A 26,368-nucleotide genomic window follows, 5' to 3' on the forward strand; every position below is an offset into this window, starting at 1 on the left:
CTCTGCAGGCCAGAGGGAGTGGCACAATATATTTAAAGTGATGAATGGAAAAAAAACCTACAACCAAGAAGACTACTCAGCAAAGCTTTCCTTCCAGTTTGAAGGAAAAATCAAAAGTTTTACAGACATGCAAAAGCTAAGAGTTCAGCACCACAAAACCAGATTTATAAGAAATGTTAAAGAGACTTCTCAAAGCAGAAAAGGCTACTACTAGAAATATGAAAATTACAAAAGGAAAAATCTCATTGGCAAAGGCAAACAAACAGTAAAGGTAGTAAATTAACCACTTATAAAGCTAGTAGAAAGCTTAAAAGACAGAAGTAGAAAAATTTGGACTTCCCTGGTGGTGCAGTAGTTGGGACTCTGTGCTCCCAAGGCAGGGGGCCTGGGTTCAATCCCTAGTTAAGGAACTAGATCCCACATGCATGCCACAACTAAGGAGCCAGTGAGCCACAACTAAGGAGCTGGCAAGCTGCAACTGGGGAGCCTGCCTACTGAACTAAGGAGCCCACATGCCACAACTAAAAGGAGCCAGTGAGCCGCAACTAGGCAGCCCGCAAGCTGCAACTAGGGAGCCTGCCTGCCGCAACTAAGACCTGGTGCAACCAAATAAATAAATATTTTAAAAATAATAATAATAAAAGGTAGAAAAATTATCTATATCCACAATAAGTGGCTAAGGGATACTCAAAATAAGATGTAAAATATGATGTCAAAAACTGTAAATGTGGCAGGGTGGAGTAAAAATGCAGGGTTGTTAAAAATGTGTTCAAACTTAAGAGATCAGCAACTTAAAATAATCATACACACACACACACACACACACACACACACACACACACACACACACACAGACTGCTATATATAAACCTTATGGTAACAACAAACCAGAAGTCTATAATTGATACACACACAAAAGAAAGGAATCCAAACATAACACTAAAGATAGTCATCAAATCACAAGGGAGAGAGAAAAAGAAAGAAAAAAGAACTACAAAAAATAACCCAAAAAACAATTAACAAAATGCCAATAAATACATAACCTAACAGTCATTACTTTAAATATAAATGGACTAAATGCTCCAATTAAAAGACACAGAGTGGCTAAATGAATACAGAAACAATATTCATATATATGCACTCTACAAGAGACTCACTTTAGACCTGAAGTAACACACACGGACTGAAAGTGAGGGGATGGAAAAAGGTATTCCATGCAAACAGAAAAGAAAGCTGGAGTAGCAATACCTATACCAGACAAATAGACATTAAGACAAACAGTAACAAGAGACAAAGAAGGCCATTAAATAATGATCAAGGGATCAATCCAGAAAAAGGTATAACAGTTGTAAATATATATGCACCCAACATAGGAGCACCTAAATATACAGACTACATACAGTAAGTCCCCTACATACGAACCTTCAAGTTGTGAACTTTCAAAGATTCGTTCCATCAATGTCAGGCGTGAGTGAAACTGCAGCTTACCCTCCATTTCCTATTGCTGACGATCCTTTAGCTCTACCATCTCCCACCCCTTCTCCCTCCTCTAGTCAGTAACTCTTCTTGCCTGTTCACTTAATGCCAACCTCTGTATGCCAGCTATTGTACTGTACTGCTGTACTTTCCAAGGTACTGTACTGTAAGATTAAAAATGTTTTCTTGGGCTTTCCTGGTGGTGCAGTGGTTGACAGTCCACCTGCCGATGCAGGGGACACAGGTTCGTGCCCCGGTCCGGGAAGATCCCACATGCCGCGGAGCAGCTAGGCCCGTGAGCCATGCCCACTGAGCCTGCACGTTCGGAGTCTGTGCTCCACAACGGGAGAGGCCACAACAGTGAGAGCCCCGCGTACCGCAAAAAAAAAAAAAAAAAAAAGTTTTCTTTATTTCTTGCATTTGCTTTTTTATGTATTATTTGTGTGAAAAGTATTATAAACCTATTACAGTACAGTACTATATAGCTGATTGTGTCAGTTGGGTACCTAAGCTAACTTTGTTGCACTTACGAACAAACTGGACTTACAAACACGCTCTTGGAATGGAACTCGTTTGTATGTAGGGGAATTACTATACTAACACACATAAAAGGAGAAACTGACAGAAACTCAATAATACTAGCAAACTTTAACACCCTACTTACATCAATGGACAGATCATTCAGACAGAAAATCAATAAGGTAACATTGGCCTTAAATGACACAACAGACCAAACAAAGTTAATAGATAAATAGAGAGCATTTCATCCAAAAGTAGCAGAATCATGTTCTTTCCAAGTGCACTAGGAACATTCTCCATGATAGATCACATGGCAGGCCACAAAACAAGTCACAGTAAACCTAAGAGAACTGGAATCATATCAAGCATCTTTTCTGACCACAATGCTGTAAGACTAGACATCAACTACAAGGAAAAAAATGTAAGAAACACAAACACATGGAGACTAAACAATATGCTTACTAAACAAACAATGGGCCACTGAAGAAATCAAAGAGGAAATTTTAAAAATACTTGGAGAAAAAGGAAAACAAAAACACAATGATCCAAAATCCATGGGAAGCAGCAAAAGCAGTTTCTAAGAGTGAAGTTTATAGTGATACAAGTCAACCTCAGGAAATGAAAAATCTCAAATAAACAACCTAACCTTACAACTAAAGTAACTGGAAAAAGAACAAACAAGACCCAAAGTTAACAGAAATCATAAACAACAGAGTAGATATAAATGAAATAGAGACTAAAAATTAGAAAAGTTCAATGAAACTAAGAGTTGGTTCTTTGAAAAGGTAAACAAAATTGATAAGCCATTAGCCAGACTCATCAAGAAAAAAAGAGAGAGCGTCCAAATCAGTAAAATCAGAAATGAAAAAGAACTGATAACTGACACCACAGATATATAATGGATCATAATAGATTACTATGAACAATTATATGCCAATAAAATGGACAACCCAGAAGAAACAAATAAGTTCCTAGATATGTACAATCTCCAAAGACTAAATCAGGAAGAAATAGAAATTAGGAACAGACCAACTACCAAGAATTAAATTAAATCAGTAATTTAAAAAAATCTCACAGCAAACAAAAGTCCAGGACCAGATGGCTGCACAGGTGAATTCTACCAACATTTAAAGAAGAGTTAACACCAATCCCTCTCAGCTATTCCAAAAAACTGCAGAGAAAAAATGTTTCTGAACCCATTCTATGAGGCCAGCATCACCCTGATACCAAAACCAGACAAAGATATCACAAAAAAAGAAAATTACAGGCCAATATTACTGATGAACATAGATGCAAAAAACCTCAATGAAATATTAGCAAACCAAATCCAACAATACATTAAAAGAATCATACACAATCATAACGGAGGAGTTATCCCAGGGGTGTAAGTATGGTTCAATATCTGCAAATGAATCAACGTGACCACATTAACAAATTTTAGAATAAAAATAATATGATCATCTCAATAGATGCAGGAAAAGCTTTTGATAAAATTCAACATCCATTTATAATAAAAACTCTACAAAGTGGGTACATAGGGAACATACCTCAAAGTAACAAAGGCCACAAATCACAAGCCCACAGTTAACATCACGCTCAGTGTTGAAAAGCTGAAAGCATTTCTTCTAAGAACAGGAACAAGACAAAGATGCCCAGCCTCTCTACTTTTAGTCAACATAGTACTGGAAGCAATACACATAGCAATCAGACAAGAAAAAGAAATAAAAGGAATCCAAATTAGAAACAAGTAAAACTGTCACTGTTTGCAGATGACATGATGCTATGCACAGAAAATCATAAAGATGCCACCAAAAAACTACTAGAACTCATCAATGAATTCAGTGAAGTTGCAGGATACAAAATTAATATACAAAAATCTATTGCATTTCTATACACTTACAATGAACTATCAGAAAGAGAAATTAAGGAAACAGTCCCATTTACAACTACATCAAAAAGAATAAAATATGTAGGAATATACCTACCTAAGGAGGTAAAACGTCTGTACTTGGAAAACTATAAGACGCTGATGAAAGAAACTGAAGACGACACAAACAGATAGAAACATATACTGTGTTCATGTATTGGAACAATTAATATTGCTAAAATGACCATACTACCCAAGGCAATCTTAATATTCAATCCAATCCCTATCAAAATGCCAATAGCATTTTTCACAGAACTAGAAATTTAAAAATTTGTATGAAAACACTAAAGATCCCAAATAGCCAAAACAATTTTGAGAAAGAAGAACAGAACTGGAAGAATCACAGTCCCCAACTTCAGACTATAATACAAAGCTACAGTAATCAAAACACTATGGTACTAACACCAAAACAGACACATAGATCAACAGAACAGAGTCCAGAAATAAACCTGTGTACTTATGGTCAATTAATCTATGACAAAGGAGACAAGAATATAGAATGGAGAAAAGACAGTCTCTTCAATAAGTGATGCTGGGAAAACTGGACGCCTACTAGTAAAAGAATGACATTAGAATATTCTCTAACACCATAAACAAAAATAAATGCAAAATGAATACCTAAATGTAAGACTGGAAACCACAAAACTCCTGAAAGAAAACATAGGCAGTACACTCTTTGACATCAGTCTTAGCAATATTTTTTGGATATGTCTCCTCAGGCAGGGGAAACAAAAGCAAAAATGAACAAATGGGACTACATCAAACTAAAAAGCTTTTGCACAGTGAAGGAAACCATCAACAAAACAAAAAGGCAGCCTATTGTATGGGAGAAGATATTCCAAACAATATTACCTGACAAGGAGTTAATATCCAAAATATATAAAGAACCCATACAACTCAACATCAAAAAAACAAACAACCTCATTTAAAAATGGGCAGAAGACCTAAACAGACATTTTCCAAAGAAAACAAATGGGCAAAAAGCACATGAATACATGCTCAGCATTACTCATCATCAGGGAAATGTAATTCAAAACCACAATGAGATGTCACCTCACACCTATCAGAATGGCTATTATCAAAAAGACAACAAATTACAAGTGTTGGCAAGGATGTGGAGAAAAGGAAACGCTTGTGCACTGTTTGTGGGAATATAAATTGAAGCAGCCACTATCAAAGACAGTATGGAGATTCCCCAAAAAATTAAAAAGAGAACTGCCAGAAGAGCCAGCAAACCCACTCCTACGTATTTATCTGAAGAAAATGAAAACACTAATATGAAAAGATATATATTCATTGCAGTATTATTTACAATAGCCAAGATATGGAAGCAACCTAAGTGCACATCAATAGATGGAGAAAGAAGATGTGGCATACACACAGCCACACACTCACACACACATATGCACACACAACGGAATTCTACTCAGCTATAAAAAAGAATGATATCTTGGGCTTCCCTGGTGGCGCAGTGGTTGAGAGTCCGCCTGCCGATGCAGGGGACACGGGTTCGTGCCCAGGTCCGGGAGGATCCCACGTGCCACGGAGTGGCTGGGCCTGTGGGCCACGGCCACTGGGCCTGTGTGTCCGGAGCCTGTGCTCCGCGACGGGAGAGGCCACAATGGTGAGAGGCCCGCGTACCGCAAAAAAAAAAAAAAAAAAAAAGAAAGAGAGAAAGAATATCTTGCCATTTGTGACAACGTGGATGGACCTAAAGGGTATTACTCTAAGTGAAATACTGTATGATTCCACTCACGTGTGGAATCTAAAAAACAAAACGATTGAACAAACATAGCTAAACAGGAACAAAATCATAGACACAAAGAACAAACAGGTGGTTGCTAGAGGGGAAGGGGTGGGGGGAGGAGAGTAATAGCTGAGGAGATTACGATTAGAAATTTTTAGCTGCAAAATAAATGAGTCATAGGTATGACATGTACAGTGTGGGGAATATAGTCAATAATTATGTAATATCTTTGTATGGTGACAGTTGGTAACTAGACTTATTGTGGTGATCATTTTGAAATGTACAGAAATAGCAAATCACTATGTTGTATAACAGGAACTAACCGTGTTAGAGATCAATTATACTTCAAAAAGAAACAAATTCATAGACAAGGAGATCAGATTTGTGGTTATGAGAAACAGAGGGTGGAGGAAGGGGGAACTGGATCAAAGTAGGCACAAACTTCCAGTTATAAGACAAATAAGTACTAGGGATGCAATGTACAACATGATGAATATAAGTAACACTGCAGTATGTTATATACAAAAGTTCTTAAGAGAGTAAATCCTAAGACTTCTCATCACAAGGAAAAATTTTTTTGTGTGTTTGTTTGTTTTGCGGTACGCGGGCCTCTCACTGCTGTGGCCTCTCCCGTTGCGGAGCACAGGCTCCGGACGCACAGGCTCAGCGGCCATGGCTCACGGGCCCAGCCACTCCACGGCATGTGGGATCTTCCTGGACCGGGGCACGAACCCGTGTCCCCTGCATCGGCAGGCGGACTCTCAACCACTGCGCCACCAGGGAAACCTGGAAAAATATTTTTGTATTTCTTTCATTTCGTATCTATATGAGATGATGGATGTTCACTAAACTTATTGTGATAATCATTTCATGATGTATGTAAGTCAAACCATTATGCTGCACACCTTAAACTTATATGGTGCTGTATGTCAATTATATCTCAATAAAACTGGAAGGAAAAAAAATCATGCTTTTAAGATCCCTGTCATACCAAAATGATATCAACATTTTTTAAAGCTGGGAAAAAATGAGTTTTTGAAAATTGTTTCATTCTCATTTTGAATTTCTGAAAAAACTTCTGGACCTCTAAGCCTAATTTTTTCAATTAAACATTTCTTAGAAACTCTCTATGAACCCTCCTGCCCATAGATCTGGGTCAGATACCCTTTCTGTAACCTCTTTAACTACTACTCTAGATTCACACTATTGAAATTCCACTCATCCTTTGAGGTCTATCTTAAATATTGCTGTCCTCCTTCTGCCTGAACTAGCTGTGGCTCCCTTTTGTCAGCACTTCCAAGACTTTTAGGGATGTATATTGTGACTCTTCTTTTGCAGGGTTTATTCACATGTCTTATATCCTACATGCTTTTTAAGTTCCTTGAGGGGAAGTGGCAATTTCCACTCATAGTTACACCCCCAGAACACATAGTAACTTGTGGTAGAAGTCACTGAACAATTATTTGTTTCCATATCTCCTATGGATTAAACAAATGGCCCCAAATCATCCTCATTATTTTAAAATAGTTACCAAATAAGTTCAGTACTACTCTACCAGACTATACCTGTGTTACAAAGTAAAATGCTTATTAGTTTGCAATTACCTCAGAGGTTAATTGTTTTAAAAGTGAACATACTGTTTGACACCTACTAGGATGGCTATAATCAGAAAATGCAAAATTAATGTTGGCGAGGATGTAGAAAAACTGGAACCCTTGCACATTGCTTGCAGGAATGTAAAACAGTACAGTCACTGAAGAAAACAGTTTGATGACTCCTCAAAAAGCTAAACGTAAAATTACCATATGACCACCAAGCAATTCCACTCCTAGGTACATACACATAAGAACTGAAAGCAGAGACAAAGCAATACTTGTACACCAATATTCATAGTAGCACTACTATTCACAGTAGAAAAAAGGTGGAAACAATCCAAGTGTCCATCAACAAACTAATAAACACAATGTAGTATATACACAGAGTGGAATATTATTCAGTCATAAAAAGAATGAAATTCTGACACATGCTACAACATGGATAAACCTTTATGTTAAGTGAAATGAGCCAGACACAAAAGGAAAATATTGTTTGATTCCAATTATATGAAATACCTAGAATAGGCAAATTCATTGAGCCAGAAAATAGACTAGAGGTAATGAAGGGCTGGTGGTAGGGGGAATTCAAGAGTTACTGCTTAATGACCACAGAATTCCTGTTGGGGTGATGAAAAATGGAAATAGTGGTAGTGGTTACACAACACTGTGAATGTAATTAACGCTACTAAATCGTACACTTAAAAATTATTAAAATAGCAAATTTTATGTTTTATGTAGAGCCACAATTTTTAAAAATTAATAATGTAATATACCAAAAAGCATTGAATTATACTATTTAAATGGGTAAACTGCATGATATGTGAGTTACATCTCAGTAATAAAGCCATTAAAATATGCATATAAAGATTATTTGGATGAAAATATCATATGTACAGCATCATAAACTAGCAGATCCACCGAATTTGAAAATGCCTAGGTAAAGATAATTCACAATAATTTAGTTATATTAACTGAGGTTTGGGATCTAATAAGTAACTAGCCTAGTACTTATAGAAAAGGATAACAAAATTAAGATTTGGGCAATCAAAAAAAAAAGTGAACATACTAAGGATACCAACTGATGACAGATATAAACAACCTGCTCAGAGTGCCAATTTTTCTAGGGATTCAAAAGTATTACTGTACCTACTCTGTGTCCCCTGGATGAAAATAAGCAGCATGTGGACTAGCATTTTATTTTATTTTTATTTTTCTTGCAGTACACAGGCCTCTCACTGTTGTGGCCTCTACCGTCGCGGAGCACAGGCTCCAGACGCGCAGGCTCAGCGGCCATGGCTCACGGGCCCAGCCGCTCCGCGGCATGTGGGATCTTCCCGGACCAGGGCACGAACCCGTGTCCCCTGCATCGGCAGGCGCACTCTCAACCACTACGCCACCAGGGAAGCCCTGGACTAGCATTTTAATAGGCAATGTGAATCATCTGACATTGATACCTAATCAGAAAAGACCTTAGTGTTGGATGATTCAGAGAGAGGAAGAGAGAGAAGCAGCATGCCTGTCTGCGATAGTACAGAAAGATATTACAGTAAAATTATCAGCATTCTATCCTAGATCCAAAATAAATCAGAAATAAAAGGGGAGGGGAGCGTAGTGAACGACTACAATGCTTTCAAAGAAAGTGAAATTCACTTTTAATCTAAGAGGACTATCACTTTATATACAGTAGGATAGCTTCACAAAGCATTTACTGTAAAACACCAATTTAACTAATAAATGAGACTTTTCATTATTGTGGATCATATTCCCCAATTCTATACTCTCACACAAAATAAAAGATTATTTGCAAAGCAGATATTTTGGTATAGACAAAGATTTTTAAGTACTTTAAAAACTTGTTTTTTAAAGTGAAATAATTTTTTTTAAAAATTCTTCTGAAGTGCAAAAAAATCACTACTAACAATTATTTTATGAATGTGGACAAAGTCTGTTAACAATTTGTTAAATTTCATAGAAAAATAACCATTCAAAACTAGGTCCCAAAGGAAATACAAATGACGTATTATCTATTTATCTCTAGCATACTAAGTTATTCTAGCTCTTATATCAATTAAAGGATGGGGGAAATTTTGTATTCCCCTGATATATAATCTCCTATGACTCATTCATTTATTATTTGACCCATTTATAATACCTCTCCCTTAGCCCAAAACTATTATTTAATTCTTTCTAATAGCTTACTATAAAAAGATGGGCCTGGAAAAAAAATATTGTTTGGGAATAATCTAAAAGAAAATTTTAAAAATCTATCTGTGAAAGGTAAGGATTAAACTATTCCCTTATCTATGAATAGGTACAAGAGACAGATATTCTTGCATTTCAATTATTTTAAATTTGGATTATAAGATGACACTATGGGGAAAACAAAGAATCCATAGTGCCCATACTGGGCACTTTAGACACCAATGATTAGCTAACTCCAAATTATGCAGGACTTCAGAATGTCCACAAAATTCTCAAAATTGTATTCATTGCCATTGAAATAAATATATACCACAGAGCACCATTTAGCTGGTACTGGAGATGCAGAATAGCCTAATAAAAAGCAACTATTCTAGAGCCAAAACAGTGTGCACAGATAACTTTTAGAGGGCATTAACTGCTTATGGAAAGCCTGACTCCTAGCGGTTATAAACTATGGCTACATAGCCCCAAAGGACTTTTTTCTTTTAAAGTGTACAGTGTGGGGAATATAGTCAATAACAGAATACCATTATATGATGACAGATGGTAACTAGACTTGCTGTGATGATCATTTTGAAACATACAGAAATATCAGATCACTATGTTGTGTACCAGAAACTAACACAGTGTTGTAGGTCAATTATACTTCAAAAACAAACAAACTCATAGAAGAAGAGATCAGATTTGTAGTTATGAGAGGTGGCGGGTGGGAGAAGGGGAATTGGATAAAGATAGTTAAAAAGGTACAAACTTCCAGTTACAAGATAAATAAGTAATAGAGATGTAATGCACAACATGATAAATATAATTAGCAGTGCTGTACATTATATATGAAAATTGTTAAGAGAGTAAATCCTAAGAGTTCTCATCACAAGGAAAAACATTTTTAAAATTTTTATTTTGTATCTATGAGATGATGAATGTTTGCTATACTTATTAAAAATCATTTCATGACGTAAGTCAAATCATTATGCTGTACACCTTAAACTTATATAGTGCTGTATGTCAATTATATCTCAATGAAGTTGGAAGAAAAAACAGCAAGTTTTGAGCAAGTATGGAAAAGAAAATAAAAAGAAAAATCAGGTGTCTTCATTGGATCTCAATTTCTATCAAATTAAAAGAAATCCTTGCCGTTACAAATATGAAAGCTGGCTCAAACTATATTTTAGCTTATATTATCTCCATTTATTGTACTTCATAAAATCATCTCATCTAAATTCCTTATTTCACAGACGAAGAATATGAGACTGGAACCAGGTCTTGAAAGAGCACTTGTAAGTCTTCAACTGGTAGAGAAGATAAAGCAACCCAGAGGTCAAGAAGCATACCATGAACAAAAACTGAGACAAAGCAATGTACGTGATGTATTTAAAGAAACCAAGCAGTAACTTTGAATGGAGTATAAAGTCTGAATCCGGGAGTTGTGAAAGGTCACCACCAGCCCTACTACCACTACCACCACAATCCCATTCCCCAACCTGAAGTCCACTTCAAAAATCTTCAGAGTGCTGGGTTTATTTGGGATTTTTTTTTTAGATTAAAATAGTAACTATCATAAAGTGAACTGAAGGAAGTGGGAATGGGGTATGAGCGACCTGTAAGAAAATCTCTGGGTTAGCTGAGGTTGGAAATGGAAAGGAAGAGAAAGATGGAACAGACACTAAGAAAGTGTCTAGGAAAGTGAGTATACACACTAAAAAACGTAAGGTAGATAGCTAGTGGGAAGCAGCCGCATGGCACAGGGATATTGGCTCGGTGTTTTGTGACAGCCTGGAGGGGTGGGATAGGGAGGGAGGGAGACGCAAGAGGGAAGACATATGGGAACATATGTATATGTATAACTGATTCACTTTGTTATAAAGCAGAAACTAACACACCATTGTAAAGCAATTATACCCCAATAAAGATGTTAAAAAAAAAAAGTAATGGAAGCACTGACAAAGTAATGACTAAGTTTTAAATGGAATCACATGAAAAAGTACTTACAACCACTCATGTATAATAGCTACTTAATAAATTTCCTTTTTAAAACACAGCTTCATTGAGATAAATGTTGTACACTATACAATTTACCCTTGTAAAGTATACAATTCAATGGTTTTTAGTATATTCATAGACCTTTTTCACCATCACCCCAAAAAAGAAATTCTATAACCATTTGTAGTCACCCCACCCCTGGTTATAGGCAACCACGAATCTACTTTCTGTCTCTATAGATTTACCTATTTTGGACATTTCATATAAGTGGAATCATACAATATGTGGTGTTAATAAATGTTTCTTGAATATGAATCAGAACTTCTGGAAGGAGTGCTGGTTCTGAGAAAAGAATGAGTTTATGCATTACTGTGAGATGATGATACCAATCAACTGGAGATATAAACAGTCACCTGAAGATGCAACTACATGTTTGTGTAAAGCATTGTCTTTCAACTCCAACATTCTAGTTCACGGAGGTAAGGAAGAAACTGAAACAATGAGGGAGGTTGAAATTCCCAAAGGAAAATATACTGTAGAGCAAGCACAAAGAGCAGAGACCTGACTGCATTTAAGAAGACCTTTAGTTATGAGCTGAACAAAGAAATGAAGAAGAAAGACTAGCCTCAGAGGCAGGAGAATCAGAACATAACCATAAAGGCTGAGGAAGAGGGGCCACCTGTAGAATAGAAGGCTTCAGCGTCCAAGGAGGAGGAAAACGGAAAAAAAGGCTGGTATAGGATCTAGTAACTTTAGAAAGCGGAGTTTCAATAGTTATGTATGTGTATTTCTAAAAAGAAGTAAAAGCTTTTAAGAGGGAAAATGAGTAGCAAAATATGGACAGAAAGAACATTGCCTAGGTTTCAGAGTTTTGAGAAGGATTAAAGACAAATGTACAAGCAAAGTATTTCAAGAATGCAGTTTTCTTAAATATAAGGTACAGTTATTTCTGTGCAATCCTTGTACATATTCCCAAGTTGCCACAGAGTAAAAAAAAAACAAAGAAAAAATGTTTTAAGGACTTATTTTCCTTAATGTGAGACCCACCAAAAAGTACTATTTTAAAACATAGGTGTAATTCACAGGGTCTCTATATTATGTTGGAACACGTGTAGAATATCAAAAATACATACCCAAGGCACGATAAAACTTTATACATAAAAAAACCTGACCTTTCTCCTACCCTATGGAACGATTTTCTTTAAGGCAGTGAAAACAGCCATGGGAATTTGACAGGAGGAGGCGCAGTCATCCCTCAGTATCTGTGGGTACTGGTTCCATGATACCCTCATCCCCACGCCCATGGGTACCACAATCTGAGGGTGTTCAAGTCCCTTATACAAAGTGGCGTAGTATTTGCAAGTAACCTACGCACATCCTCCCCACATCTGTCCCATATGTATACTTGAAATCATCTATAGATTACTTATAAAACCTAATATAATGTAAACGTTATATAAATGGTTGTAAAAACAATGTAAATACTATGTAAATAGTTGCCATTGTGTGGCAAATTCAAGTTTTGCTTTTTGGAACTTCCTGGAATTTTTTTTTCCCTAATATTTTCAATCCACAGTTGCTCAAATTAGAGGATGTGGAACATGTGGATATAGATTGCCAACTGTATAGCTAAGATAATTGGGCAGTTACTAAAAATAAAATTCAGTCCATAATCCAGCCTGAGTCTGTTACCAGCTCACTTTATACTCTTAGATAAAATACAAATAAAATGCACATACCACACAAGAGGTTTACTTCTATTTATTAATCGGTCTCCTATGTTTCATATTCAAAAAAAGAAATCAGAATATATAAAAAGATACAAATTTTAAAAATGAGATTGACTCTTCAATTGATAAAAGAAGCCCTCTGTTAACAGAATTTAAAAATATTCTCTATCTACAGGAAACATTAAATGTGATGCAATTTTCTAAAATTTATCTATGCATAACTTTTAATTGTAAAAAGTAATCCTCAGAGAGCAAACTTGCATAAGAACAACAACCAAACGGCCTGAGGTTACACTAAATAAAGAGCAAAATGGGAAAATGAGAACTGAATTATCAGGTTCACTAAAAAAATTTACAGACATAAAATTTCACTTACCTTTTTAAACATAACTAGTGAGATGACTGCTGATGCTGTGAAAAGTGCTGCTATGATTATCATCATGATTCCAACAGGAATACTTTTGTTGAGACCAGTAAGGGATGAAATCCAACCACTATGAAATTAAAAGAAGAAAACTAAAATTAGGCAAATAAGTTAATGCACAATTTTTAAAAACAGCATAATAACTAACACATTTTCAGCACTTACAATCCAGGCAACATCCAAGTTCTTTACATGTATTAACTCATTTAATTCTCACAACAACCCACTACGATATATGCTATTTTTAATCCCTATTTTACAGATAAGAAACTGAGTCACCAAGATTATTCAGTAACTTGCCCAAGGTCACACAGCTAATAAAAACAGCACAGTCTGAATTCAAACCTAAACACCAAAATCCAGAGCCTTAAATGTGTACCATGAGATTTTACATTTTTTAAGCCTATGATTTCATTATTATTTTTTAAAGTTCATTTTAATTATGTAAAAAAATATTTGAGAACCACATATTCAACAAAGGGCTAGTATCCAAAATATATAAAGAAACTTCAAAGCTCAACAGTAAAAATAAATTCTTAAAATTAAAAAGTTTCAATTAGAAAATGGGCAAAGGACTTCACTGGTGGTCAGTGGTTAAGAATCCACCTGCCAATGCAAGGGACACGGGTTCGATCCCTGGTCCAGGAAGAGTCCACATGCCACAGGGCAACTAAGCCCTGAACCACAACGACTGAACCTACATGCCACAACTACTGAAGCCCACGCACTCTAGAGCCCGCGCACCACAACTACTGAAGCCCATGCACTCTGGGGCCCACGTGTCGCAACTACTGAGCCTGCGTGCTGCAACTACTGAAGCCCACGCACCTAGAGCCCGTGCTCCACAACAAGAGAAAGCACCACTACAATGAGAAGCCCGCACACTGCAACGAAGAGTAGCCCCCACTCGCTGCAACAGAGAAAAGCCCACACGCAGCAATGAAGACCAGCGCAACCAAAAAAAAAAGAAAATGGGCAAAGACATGAAGAGACATTTCACCAAGAGGACATATAGATGACAAATAAGCACATGAAAAGATAAAACATCATGAGTCATTAAGGAAATAAATATTAAAACCACAGTGAGATATCATTACACACCTATCAGAACAGCTTAAAAAAAAAAAGTAGTGACAACACCAGAGGCTGGTGAGGATGTGGAGGCTGAATCACCCATATGTTGTAGTTGGGACTGTAAAATGTTACAGCCATTCTGGAAAATACTGTCAGTTTTTTAAAAACACTGAACAGGGAATTCCGTAGCAGGTCCAGTGGTTAGGACTCCCTTGGCTCTCATTGCCAAGGGCCCGGGTTCAATCCCTGGTCAAGGAACTAAGATCCCACAAGTTGTGGTATGCAGCCAAAAATAAATAAATAAATCATCTAAAAATAAATAAATAAATAGAAATTTTACAACACTAAACATGCAACTTCCATATGAACCAACAATTACACTCTTCTCTTGGGTATTTATCACAGAGAAATGAAAACTTATGTTCACATAAAAACTTGTTCACGAACGTTTTCAGCAGAATAGCCCCAAACCAGGAACAATCCAAGGTCCCTCGGACTGGTGGATGGTTAAACAAACTGTGGTCCATCCACACCATGGATGCTGCTCAGGAATAAAAAGGGAGGAACGACTGAGACACAACAACCTGGATAAACCTCCAGAGCATTATGCTTGGTGAAAAAAGCTAAAGGGTACAAACTGCATGATTCCATTTATATAACATTCTTGAAATGACAAGCAGATTAGTGATTGCTGGGGTTAAGGAGGGAAGTGAGTGTGGCTATAACGGGCAGCATAAAGGATCCTTTGGTGATGGGAATGTCCTGTCTTCACTGAATCAGTGTCAAGATCCTGATTTTGGTATTATACCATAGCTTTACAGTATGTTACCACTGGGGAAAACTGGATAAAGGATACTTGGGATCTCCCTGAATTATTTCTTATAGCTGTCTGTGACTCTACAATTATCTCAAAATAAAGAGTCTAATTTTTTAAAGTCTGCTAAAGTACCTGAAGTCTATCTTACAACAGGTCACCTTGTATGCACCCTCACTAGCAGATTCCTGTGCTATTTAGTCACCTCGCAGGCTGCTGTGCTCAATTTTAACACTTTTTTCTAAGTCTGTTCTAAAAAGCAAAAGAAGGGCTTCCCTGGTGGCGCAGTGGTTCAGAATTCACCTGCCAATGCAGGGGACACGGGTTAGAGCCCTGGTCTGGGAAGATCCCACATGCCGTGGAGCAACTAAGCCTGTGCGCCACAAATACTGAGCCTGCGCTCTAGAGCCTGCAAGCCACAACTACTGAGCCCACGGGCTACAACTACTGAAGCCCACGTGCCTAGAGCCCATGCTCCAGAACAAGAGAAGCCACCGCAATGAGAAGCCCATGCACCGGAATGAAGAGCAGACCCCGCTCACCGCAACTAGAGAAAGCCTGTGCACAGCAATGAAGACCCAATGCAGCCAAAAATAAATAAATTTATTTAAAAAAAAAAAGCAAAAGAAATTATTTAGGTTTCATTAGAATACAAAAATGCTGTTAACATAAGCAGTGTATTTTTTAAATTAAACATTTAAAACATTTCCTTTCTCTCAAATGCTAAAGAGTAAACACTTTTTAAAATCATAATGAATGCTACTCTTTCCTAGAACTGATTTAAAATACCCAAATAAATTCTCTGCATGTATATATGCCCGTTAGATCTGCAAAGCTATCAACAGTTGTCTGACTTTCAGTGACTACTCTAATTCAGTAGTGGCATACTAAATGTAAGTCTTCAAATACACTCTAGTTACATGATCGTTTCAGTTTATGTACGTAGCGCAGCAAAGTTGCCTCGCACATGCTTTTAGCTTATAAAAATTCAACTGTACGCAATGGTTGTAAGAGAAAGAAGAGAGGGAGGGATGATTTTATACATAGGTACTCTTCTATGCACCACTTCACTCAAGGAAGTGTTTGCTCCAGAGTGTCTGAAGAGAGATATAAATCTATGACCTTCTAACCTGTGTCCAAATAGTCTGTTTCTGAGGGTCCCCCACTGAGTGAGCATTTTGCCAGACTAAGAACGATTCTATTTGTTTAAAGATATATCCATATATGTGCATGCAGTGACTCCACTTTTCAAAGACGTGTGTGTATGTGGGCACACATGCATTTGTGTATGAAAATATATGTGTGCATACCTAAAATAGCGCTTTACACATAACAGGTAGCCTTTTCTTAAATTCCTTCAAAGGTTATTCCTTAGGAAACTTTTAAATTGCATTTTTTATTATTTGTATACTTTTGCTAATCTGGTTTTTCTATGTCAAATATTTTTAGGAATCCAAAAATTATATTAAGATACTAGATGAACAGATTATAACTAGAGTAATTAAAGTAAATGACTTACCAGTTACCCCAATTATGAAATCCTGCAGCCTGGAGTACATGTACAGCAAACTGACAAATATAGACGAAAAAGAATACAAAGAATCTGAATGAACTGTCACTCCTGTTTTTAAAAAGAAAGAGTAGGGAGAAAAAGAAAGGGGAAAATGTCATTGTTCTCAATGCCTTTGCATTCACTTGTAGACTGACATTCAAACATTAAAAAATATTTTTAAAAACCAGTGGCAACTACCTGAGACTTGAAATTAAAATAATAACATAATAATGTATGTGAACCGTTTATCCAAATACTAGACGATGTTGTTATTATTATTCCAGCCTCACTTTGTCCTTTCAATTTCCAACTGCACCACAAAACATCTTGGCAAAAGAAAAATTATTTCGTTTTCATTTTTTATCAAATAGCTTCACTGAATTATAATTAACATACAATAAACTGCAAGTATTTAAAATATACAATTCGGTAAGGTTTGACATAAGTATATAACTATGAACCTTCTCTAATCAAAATAGTGAACATATTCCAAATTTTTCCTTGTGTTCCTGGTTAATCCCTCCCTCCCCACCCACTGCTTTCAGTCACTATAGTTTCGTATTTCAGAGATTTAAATGGGATCATACAGTCTACACTTTCTTCTTGTCTGCCTTCTTTCATTCAGCACATTTTCAGATTCACTCATGTTGCTGCATGTAACAAAAGTCCATTCTTTTTCATTGCTGAGTAGTATTCCATTGTATAGTACCACCACAGTTTGTTTATTCATTCACCTGTTGATGATCAGTTAGATTGTTTCTAGTTTTTTACTTCTATAAATAAAGCTGCCATGGACATTCATGCATATGTCTACATATGAACATATATTTCTTTTTCTCCTGGGTAACTACCTAGAAGTGGAAGGGCTAGAACACACAGATATACGTTTAACATTTTTTTTTAATGAACTGATTTTATTTTTGGCTGTGTTGGGTCTTCATTGCTGCGTGCAGGCTTTCTCTAGTTGCAGAGAGTGGGGGCTACTCTTCGTTGCAGTGCACGGGCTTCTCATTGCAGTGGCTTCTCTCGTTGTGGAGCGTGGACTCTAGGCGCATGGGCTTCAGTGGTTGTGGCACGCAGGCTCTAGAGCGCAGGCTCAGTAGTTGTGGTGCGTGGGGCTTAGTTGCTCCGCAGCATGTGGGATCTTCCCAGACCAGGGCTCAAACCCGTGTCCCCTTCATTGGCAGGCAGATTCTTAACCACTGCACCACCAGGGAAATCCCGAGAGTGTCTTTTAAAGAAGAAAAATTGGAGTTCATAAAAAGACAAAACTTATCAATTTGTTCTTTTATGGATCTTGATTTTATTGCTGTATCTAAGAAATCTGTGCCAAAGACAAGGACACAGTTTTTTTTCCTGTCTTTCTCCAGAAGTTTTATATTTTTTTGGTTTTACATTTAAGTCTATGTCCCTTTTTTAGTTAATTTTTAAAATATAGTACGAGGTATGGATTAAAGTTCTTTTTTGCATACAGATACGCAATTATTCCAGCATAATTTCTTAAAAAGACTGTCCCTTCTATACTGCATTACCTTTGTACCTTTCTAAAAAATCAGTAATCTATATATGGGTGCATTTATTTCTGGACACTCTATTCTGTCTCATTGTTCTATATGTCAACATTTATGTCAATACGATTACCTGGGTTTTCTAATAAGTCTTCAAATTTGTAGTGTTAATCTTCCAACTTTGTTGTCCTTTTCCGAAGTTGTTTTGGCTATTCTAGACTATTACATTTCTATACACATTTTAGAATCACCTTGTTCATTTCTATAAAACAACATGCAGGGATTTTTATTGGGATTGCATCGCATCTATAGATCCATTTTGAGAGAATTCACATCATCATAATGTTGAGTCTTCCAATCCATTAACAAGGTATATCTCTCCATTTATATTTTCTGCATAGATGATTATGCAATCTGTGAATAAAGACAGTTTTACTTTTTCCTTTCTAATTTGATGCCTCTTACTTGGTTTTCCAACCTGTTTATACTGGCTAGAACTTCCATTTCAATTTGAATTAAGTGGTGAGAATGAACATCCTTATCTTGTCCTTGATCTTAAGCAGAAACCCCTTTCAGTCTTTCATTAAGTATGATGTTAGCTGTTACAGTTTTTCATAGATACCCTTCATCAAGTTGAGAAAGTTACCTTTTATTCCAAGTTTATTGAGTGTTTTTATCATGAAAGTGATTGTTGTTAGATTTTGTCAGATGCTTTTTCTGCATCAATTAAGATGATCATATGGTTTTTCTATTTTAGTTTGTAATATGGTGAATTACAATAACTAATTTTCTAATATTAAACCAACCTTGAATTCCAAGAATAAGCTGCACCCACTTGATCATGACACAGTATCTTTAAACGTACTGTTGAATTTGATTTGTTTGGCAAGATTTTCAAATGTCCTAAGTTTACTCCATTCCTGTTCATCCCAGTGACTATTCCAACCCCAAAACACATTTTTGGAAGTCTTCATTAGAGAAGATTTGTCCCTTCCACTTCATTTATCTATCATTTGTTTATGTGAGCATGGCTCATAGATATTTTCTTTTTTCTTGTTGATTATTATCTTGCTTTATTATCTATGTACCAAGAAACCAGAATATCAGAATGGTTAAAATTATATATGTAATATATTCTCTGAATAAGGGCTTCATAAATAGACTAATTCTAAAGGCTTCATAACAGCTATTTCAGTTACCGAAGAGGGATCTTTCTACTTAGTTCCAAGCTCATAGATATAGTCTAGAAGCTGAAACTGCCTAATAACAACCTCTAAGAAATCTATTACAAGGTACAGAATATGTTTTAAAACTTAAGCTGTCCTACTAAAAAGGAACTACCTCTAAAACATTGCTCTCAAATACAAATGGAGGAACGTAAAAATTGGTTCGCCTTCCTCTTTTATAGGTACAGTTAGTACCTATAAAAGCACAGCTAGCATACTAAGTTGATGAAATGGAAACCTCGGAGTCCTTAAAACTCATTTTTTCTACTTTTACTATTGAAGGAGGCTAAATATCTTTCTCGATAGACTGTGTTTGCCTCATTTTATCAACCAACTTTCCTGTTTCTGGACAGGGAGACAGTAAAATTCATTTTGTGTACATTTACCATGCTAATATAAATGATTATTTTAAAAATATTTCAACTTTCTCTGAGATTTAAACTCCATGTGCCAGCACTTACTCAACTATCTGGACTCTTACAAGAGTGCACAAATCTTCCTCTATCTAATCTGTCCAAATTATTACAAATGTAAAATCAAATTCAAATTTTTAAAAGGTTACTTTAACTATACAAGCAGTCACCGAAAATATAGTTCTTCACATCAAAACAATATAAAAAAGTGAATCTGACTCCCCTGTGAAAACGATTTTACAATACCAGGTTGCAATTCCCTGCCGAAAGCCTAAAATTTATTAAAGACATATGCAAAAAACTGAGGTAGTCGTAGTGCTAGAAAGCACATTAAGTATAACTAACTTCCCGTATACTAAATAGTAGAAAACTCTGTAAAGTGTAAACTTAAACAATACAATCATCACATGAATTTCAAGTTCATTTGAGTTGCTTTAAGAGCCAGGTAAGGCTGCGAAGCTCTTACAGGGCCAGATAACCACTCCCCACCCCTCAAGTGGAGGGCTGTACCAGAGCCAGAATCAGAAAAGGTCCAGAAGAAAAAACATCACTGCGGGTGTAGACAATGTCTATTGGCATCCCAAAGCAAAGGCGATGGGTCTTGTATACAGAAAGAGGTTACGAAGCTGACTGTTGAAACAACCCAGCTTGTACAGAGCCATTTTAACCCAAAGAAGAAAGAGTAGAACTACAGTTAGAAAAACACTATCAATTGATTTAAGCTAAGTAGTTTTAACTTGTAATCCGCCTCAGTTTACAGTGAAGTACTTGTGATATTTTGAATATTTATTCATAATAGATCCAACTATGTAACCAATTTCTTCATCAGAATAGATAACTAAATAATAAAAGCTTCCTATTGCTTGCCATCCTGGCTCTTCCAGATCAAAGCCTATTGGAAAACTTAATCTCAAATAAGCCAGTTGTTTTTGGTTTAATTGTCTTCAAATAACATACTGACAAGTTATAGTACACCTTTCATAAAAATGTCCTTCCCTAAATTATTATTAAAAATCTCAGAAAAACTGTATTAAGATCACATAAATCTTTTACTTCACATTACATATCAATAACAGAGATTAATCACAACTACAGTTTGAGGAATCAGGGAAGACAAAGTATTTCATTATTTTAAAAGAGAGAACAGAAATTTTACATTTAACCACAATAAATGGGTACAACTTAACTAAAGTACTAAACATTTTACCTTTGGTAACTCAGCATAGTAGTTAACAGCATGTAGCTTTAGAGAAAGATTTGAGTTTGAATCCAGACTCTTCCAGTTAAAGTTGTGTAACTTCAAAGAAAATTTAGGCCTAAATCTGAGATTTTCTATTTGCAAAATAAGAACAACAGTGGAATCTACCTTTATATGGATGAAATAATACATGTAAAGTGCTTAGCAGGGGATGTACAGGCACATAGGAAACAATCAATAAATGTTACTTGTTGGTACCTCTCTTACACCAGTACAGTACTGCACTGCAAACAATTTTGCTCACAGAAGTAATATTCTGCTTACAGAAGTGACATTTAGCTTCTGATAAAATCTTGAAAATTTCTGGGACATGGTTGGTAACTTCATTACTACCAGAATCAAGTAATACATGAAATTCCTGATGATGAAGATGATGTAAAGGCAATAGAATAAAAAGGAACCTAAGAAATACAGCTGCTTTCCTTGTCTTAGTCACTTTGAGATGTAAGGCTATCTAAACCAACCTCATTCTCCCCCTAATGCTTTTGTGCCAAAATCAATTCTTTCTCCAAGAACAGGGTTCCATAAGTAGGCTTTAAAAGGCAGCACCACAAACCCACCCAAATTGTGCATAATATTTTGCATGTCTGTATCTTTTTAGGAAGAGGAGTCACAAATTTCAGATTCACAGTGGAGTCTGTGATATAAAATCTATTAAGAACACTCACTAGCCTAAACTAAAATGCATAGAACTGGGATGGAAGGGACCCTAGACTTTGTCTTCTTTCCATCTGTGTTCTGCTAAAAGCAGGGGGCATAATAAAAAGTTTGTATGTAATGAAATTTTAAACTTGGACAATTTTAAACCTAGTCCACAACCTGGGTTCAAGCTTTGGATCTTCTATACTTAACTGACTCCCTATTTTGCAATATCAGCTAACATTTGTTCAACATTACATGCCAGGAACCATGGCAAACACATGCATTACCCATTTAATGCTTACATTACCCCCATGACGTAGACACTAATATTGACTCCATTTTACTGATGAATAAACAGATTTAGAGAGGTTAAATGATCCAAAAACAGAGCTAGTAACAGAAATGCTGAGACCTGTCTGTGTATCCTGATGTTTTTAACCATGTGATAAAACTATCTCTAGGATATTATTTTAATTCCATCTTGTCCAAGAAAGCTAATCATCAATCAATAGAATACCACTATCTACATTAAATTAATCCCAAATGCTCAGTCTTTCTTATATGAGAAGATTATAATTTTTTTCATTTGTAATAATTTAGGTTCTTTAAAATACTTCCTTTTAGAAAAAGTCAGGAAGGATACAATAGAATAGTATTTTACAGCTAATAAGAAAATAAGGACCAAAATTTACTAAAACTTTTACTTGATTAGTCAAAGATTTTCTTGAGTGACAACTAAAATCTCAAAGTTGAATTGCCATTCAATTTAGAAAGCATTAAACAGCTAAACTCAGCCAATAGCCAACCATTTTCAAATTACCTTTGAACAGCAAAACTAATTAATTTAAAGCAAAATAGAAGTCAACATTGGTTAGACTCTAGGTCACAATTAAACTGTTTTCATCATATTACACAAGGCTCTTATCAAAGAGAAAACTTAAGAACATATATTTTTTTCCTACAAATATGCCTCTAAGACACTTCTGTCAACAAAGAATACTGAGCAATAATACAGCTTGAGTTTTGAGGTATCTAGCACTCTTATTTTAAGTAAGAAATTTAAAATAACTATGATTAATATGTTCAAGACTCCAGTCAAAAAGGTAGATATCATGAATGAAGAGGACTCTCAGCATATAAGTAAGCTATAGAAAATAACCAAATGACTATGGTAGAAATGAAAACCATGGTAATAGACACGAAGAATACCTTGGACAAGCTCATCAATACACTCAATACAGCTGAGGGTGAACTTGAAGATAGAAACTATACAAACTGAAATGCAAGGATTAAAAAAGAATGGACAAAACAAGAACAGAGCATCTAAGAGCTGAAGGACAATATCAAGCAGTCTGACACACATATAACAGGAATTCCAGGAAAAAAAAAAGAAGTGGCAGAAGAATTACCTGAACAGATAATGACTGAGAATTTTCCAAAATTAACTAAATACTCCAAATGACAAATCCAAGAAAGTTAGAGAACACTAAAGATACACACCAAAACACACACAAATGAACACACAAACATGCACATCATAATCAAAATGCCCAAAATCAGAAATAAGGAAAAAATCTTGAAGGCAGAAAGAGAAAAAAAACTTTAAAAACAGAACAAGAATTATAACAGACATCTCTCATCAAAAGCTCTGCAAGCCAGAATACATCAAAGTGATGTGTTTAAAATACGGAAAGAAAAAAAAAAAACTGAACTCAGAATTTTATACCCAGTAAAAATATCTTTCAAAAATGAAAAACTAGGGCTTCCCTGGTGGCACAGTGGTTTAGAGTCCGCCTGCCGATGCAGGGGACACGGGTTCGTGCCCCGGTCCGGGAAGATCCCACATGCCGCAGAACGGCTGGGCCCATGAGCCATGGCCACTGAGCCTGCGCATCCGGAGCCTGTGCTCCGCAACGGGAGTGGCCACAACAGTGAGAGTCCTGCATACGGCAAAAAAAAATAATAAAAAATAAATAAATAAAAATGAAAAACTAAAGGACTGGTTACCAGCAGACTTGTACTAAAAGAAATATTTAACAAAATTCTTTTGGCAAAACAATGATGATATGAGACAGAAACATGGGTCTAAACAAGAAAATGAAAAGTGCTGAAATGGCTTAATGAAGTCCATTATAAAATTCATTTCTCTCTATTTTTAATTTTTATAAGAGACAACTGTCTGAAGCAAAAGTAATTGCAATGCATTGTGTATTTCTAGTGTATGTAAAAATAAAATACCTAACAAAAATAGCACAAAGAATTGGGGAAGAAAATGGGAGTAATCTTTTGGGAGGTCCTTACAGTGCACATGAATAGGAATATTATAATTTGGACATAGACCAAGACTAATTAAAAATGTATACTATAAAAACTCAGGCATCACTAAAAAAGATTTTGATAAGAGGTAGAAATAATGAAGACATAGGAGAACATAAAATTATTTACAAATACTCAATTGATCCAGAAGAAGACAAAAAGGAATAAAAAAGAAACAACAGTTGGAACTAATAGAAAATAGTTTGTAAAAAGACAGATTCTAATCTAATCAGATCAATAAATGTAAATGGCATAAACACACAATTAATATAAATAGACTGCCAACTTGGATGCAAAAGCAAGACCCAAATAAAGACTGCCTACCAAAAAAAGTCACTATAAATATAAAAACATTAGTAGGTTAAAGGTAAAAGAACAGAAAAAGATATAATATGCAAACATAAATTAAAAGAAAGCCGGAATAGTTGTCATAATATTAGATAAAATAGATGACAAAAAAGGATTATTATACCAGGGATAATGAGGGAAACTACATAATGATAAAGAATTCAAAGCACAAAGAAAACATATCATAAATATATATCTACTTAACAAGACTGTCCATGAAGATAAAACTAAAAGAAGAGAAAAATCCATAATTAAAGTTGGAAATTTCAACATTTTGTCAATTCTCAGGAACTGACAAAACAAGCAGACAAAAATCAGTATGAATACAGAAGACCTGAACAACACTATCAACCATTTTGACCACACTGATATTAACAGAACATTTCATCCAACCAAAGCAGAATACATATTCTTTCAAGTGTACACCGAAGGAGGTGTCAGTTTCAGAGTTTTTAAATCCCCAGCACTGCTACATTCTCTATGGATTTTCATATCAGCTTCTACCCTCAATCTATTCTATATTATTATGGTTGAAAATTAAGAAAATCAGCTTTACACAGATATACAGTTAGAAAAGGGAGAACCTTAAGCTCTCTGAAAGGAGACTATCAAGGGTCCTGTCATCACACTAGAAAAACTACTATAAAATAAGCCACATAAAAATTAACAGACCATTTTCCTTCTCCTCACTCTCAACACCCAGCTGGTACAGAACTTTGTAATGAATAGTAAGCTCTTAACTACTGCGGTTAAAGAACCATTCAAGAAATAAACATTGCCAGTAAATATAGCCGACCTTTGAACAACGGGTTAGGTACGGACCCCACCCCCACCCCAGTCGAAAATCTGTATAGAACTTTACAGTCAGCCCTCTGTATCCAAGGTTCCACATCCACATATTCAACCAACTATGGACCATGTAGTACTGTAGTAGTATTTATTGAATAAAATCCACGTATAAGTGGACCCAAGCAGTTCAAACCCATTTGTTCAAGGTTCAACTGTATTCTAAGATTAATTACCCCACTGAACAGAGATCACTGAGTTACCTAGATTCTCTGAAAATTAAATAATAATGTAAACATAATAAAGTAGAAAGGAAAACAGGAGCCCTAAATTTCCAGTCTGAAGGCCTAGGTGAAAATCTCAGCAACTAATGATCCACTAGGAAGATTCTAAACATTAAACAATATAAAGTACTGAACAAGACTTGTAGACTCTAAAGCACTATATATTTACATACACATGTAAGAAACTAAGCAGTAGGTTCCTCTTGCAGGTATAGAAAGAATATTACCCTTCCTTAAGATAAATTTAATATGAGACTTCACTTTGGAATCAAAAAAGAAAAATTCTCTTTTTCTGGTTATACAAACAGGATGAAAAAGAGTCAAGTTAATTACAAAAGGCAGTATTTTAACGTACATTAACTTGAAAGACTATTTAAACAACATAAAAATGAACTAATATCAATTCCTGAGCTTTGGATGTTTTTACACTTAAAATCAAATATAAAGTATCTTTTTACAGAAAAAATTTGATTGACTTTCTCGTTCATATGCTATTATAACACTTTTCAAGATGTTAAAATAGTTCAATTATTTTTAATTTCAATTA

General features: G+C 35.6%; 1 protein-coding gene across 2 annotated transcripts in view; it reads right to left on the minus strand.

Annotated features, from left to right (window-relative positions):
* The window catches only part of SCAMP1 (secretory carrier membrane protein 1), a 115,608-nt gene that overhangs the window by 19,803 nt on the left and 69,437 nt on the right, over positions 1-26,368 (minus strand). For both annotated transcript variants that reach the window (XM_060009256.1, XM_060009257.1), the window contains exons 7-8: positions 17,008-17,109; positions 13,553-13,670 (exon numbers count right to left, since the gene is read on the minus strand). In XM_060009256.1, coding sequence (XP_059865239.1) covers positions 13,553-13,670; positions 17,008-17,109 — 220 coding nt within the window. The remainder of the gene's footprint in view (positions 1-13,552; positions 13,671-17,007; positions 17,110-26,368) is intronic.

Source organism: Delphinus delphis, chromosome 3, assembly GCF_949987515.2.
Source record: "Delphinus delphis chromosome 3, mDelDel1.2, whole genome shotgun sequence".
NCBI lineage: Eukaryota > Metazoa > Chordata > Mammalia > Artiodactyla > Delphinidae > Delphinus > Delphinus delphis.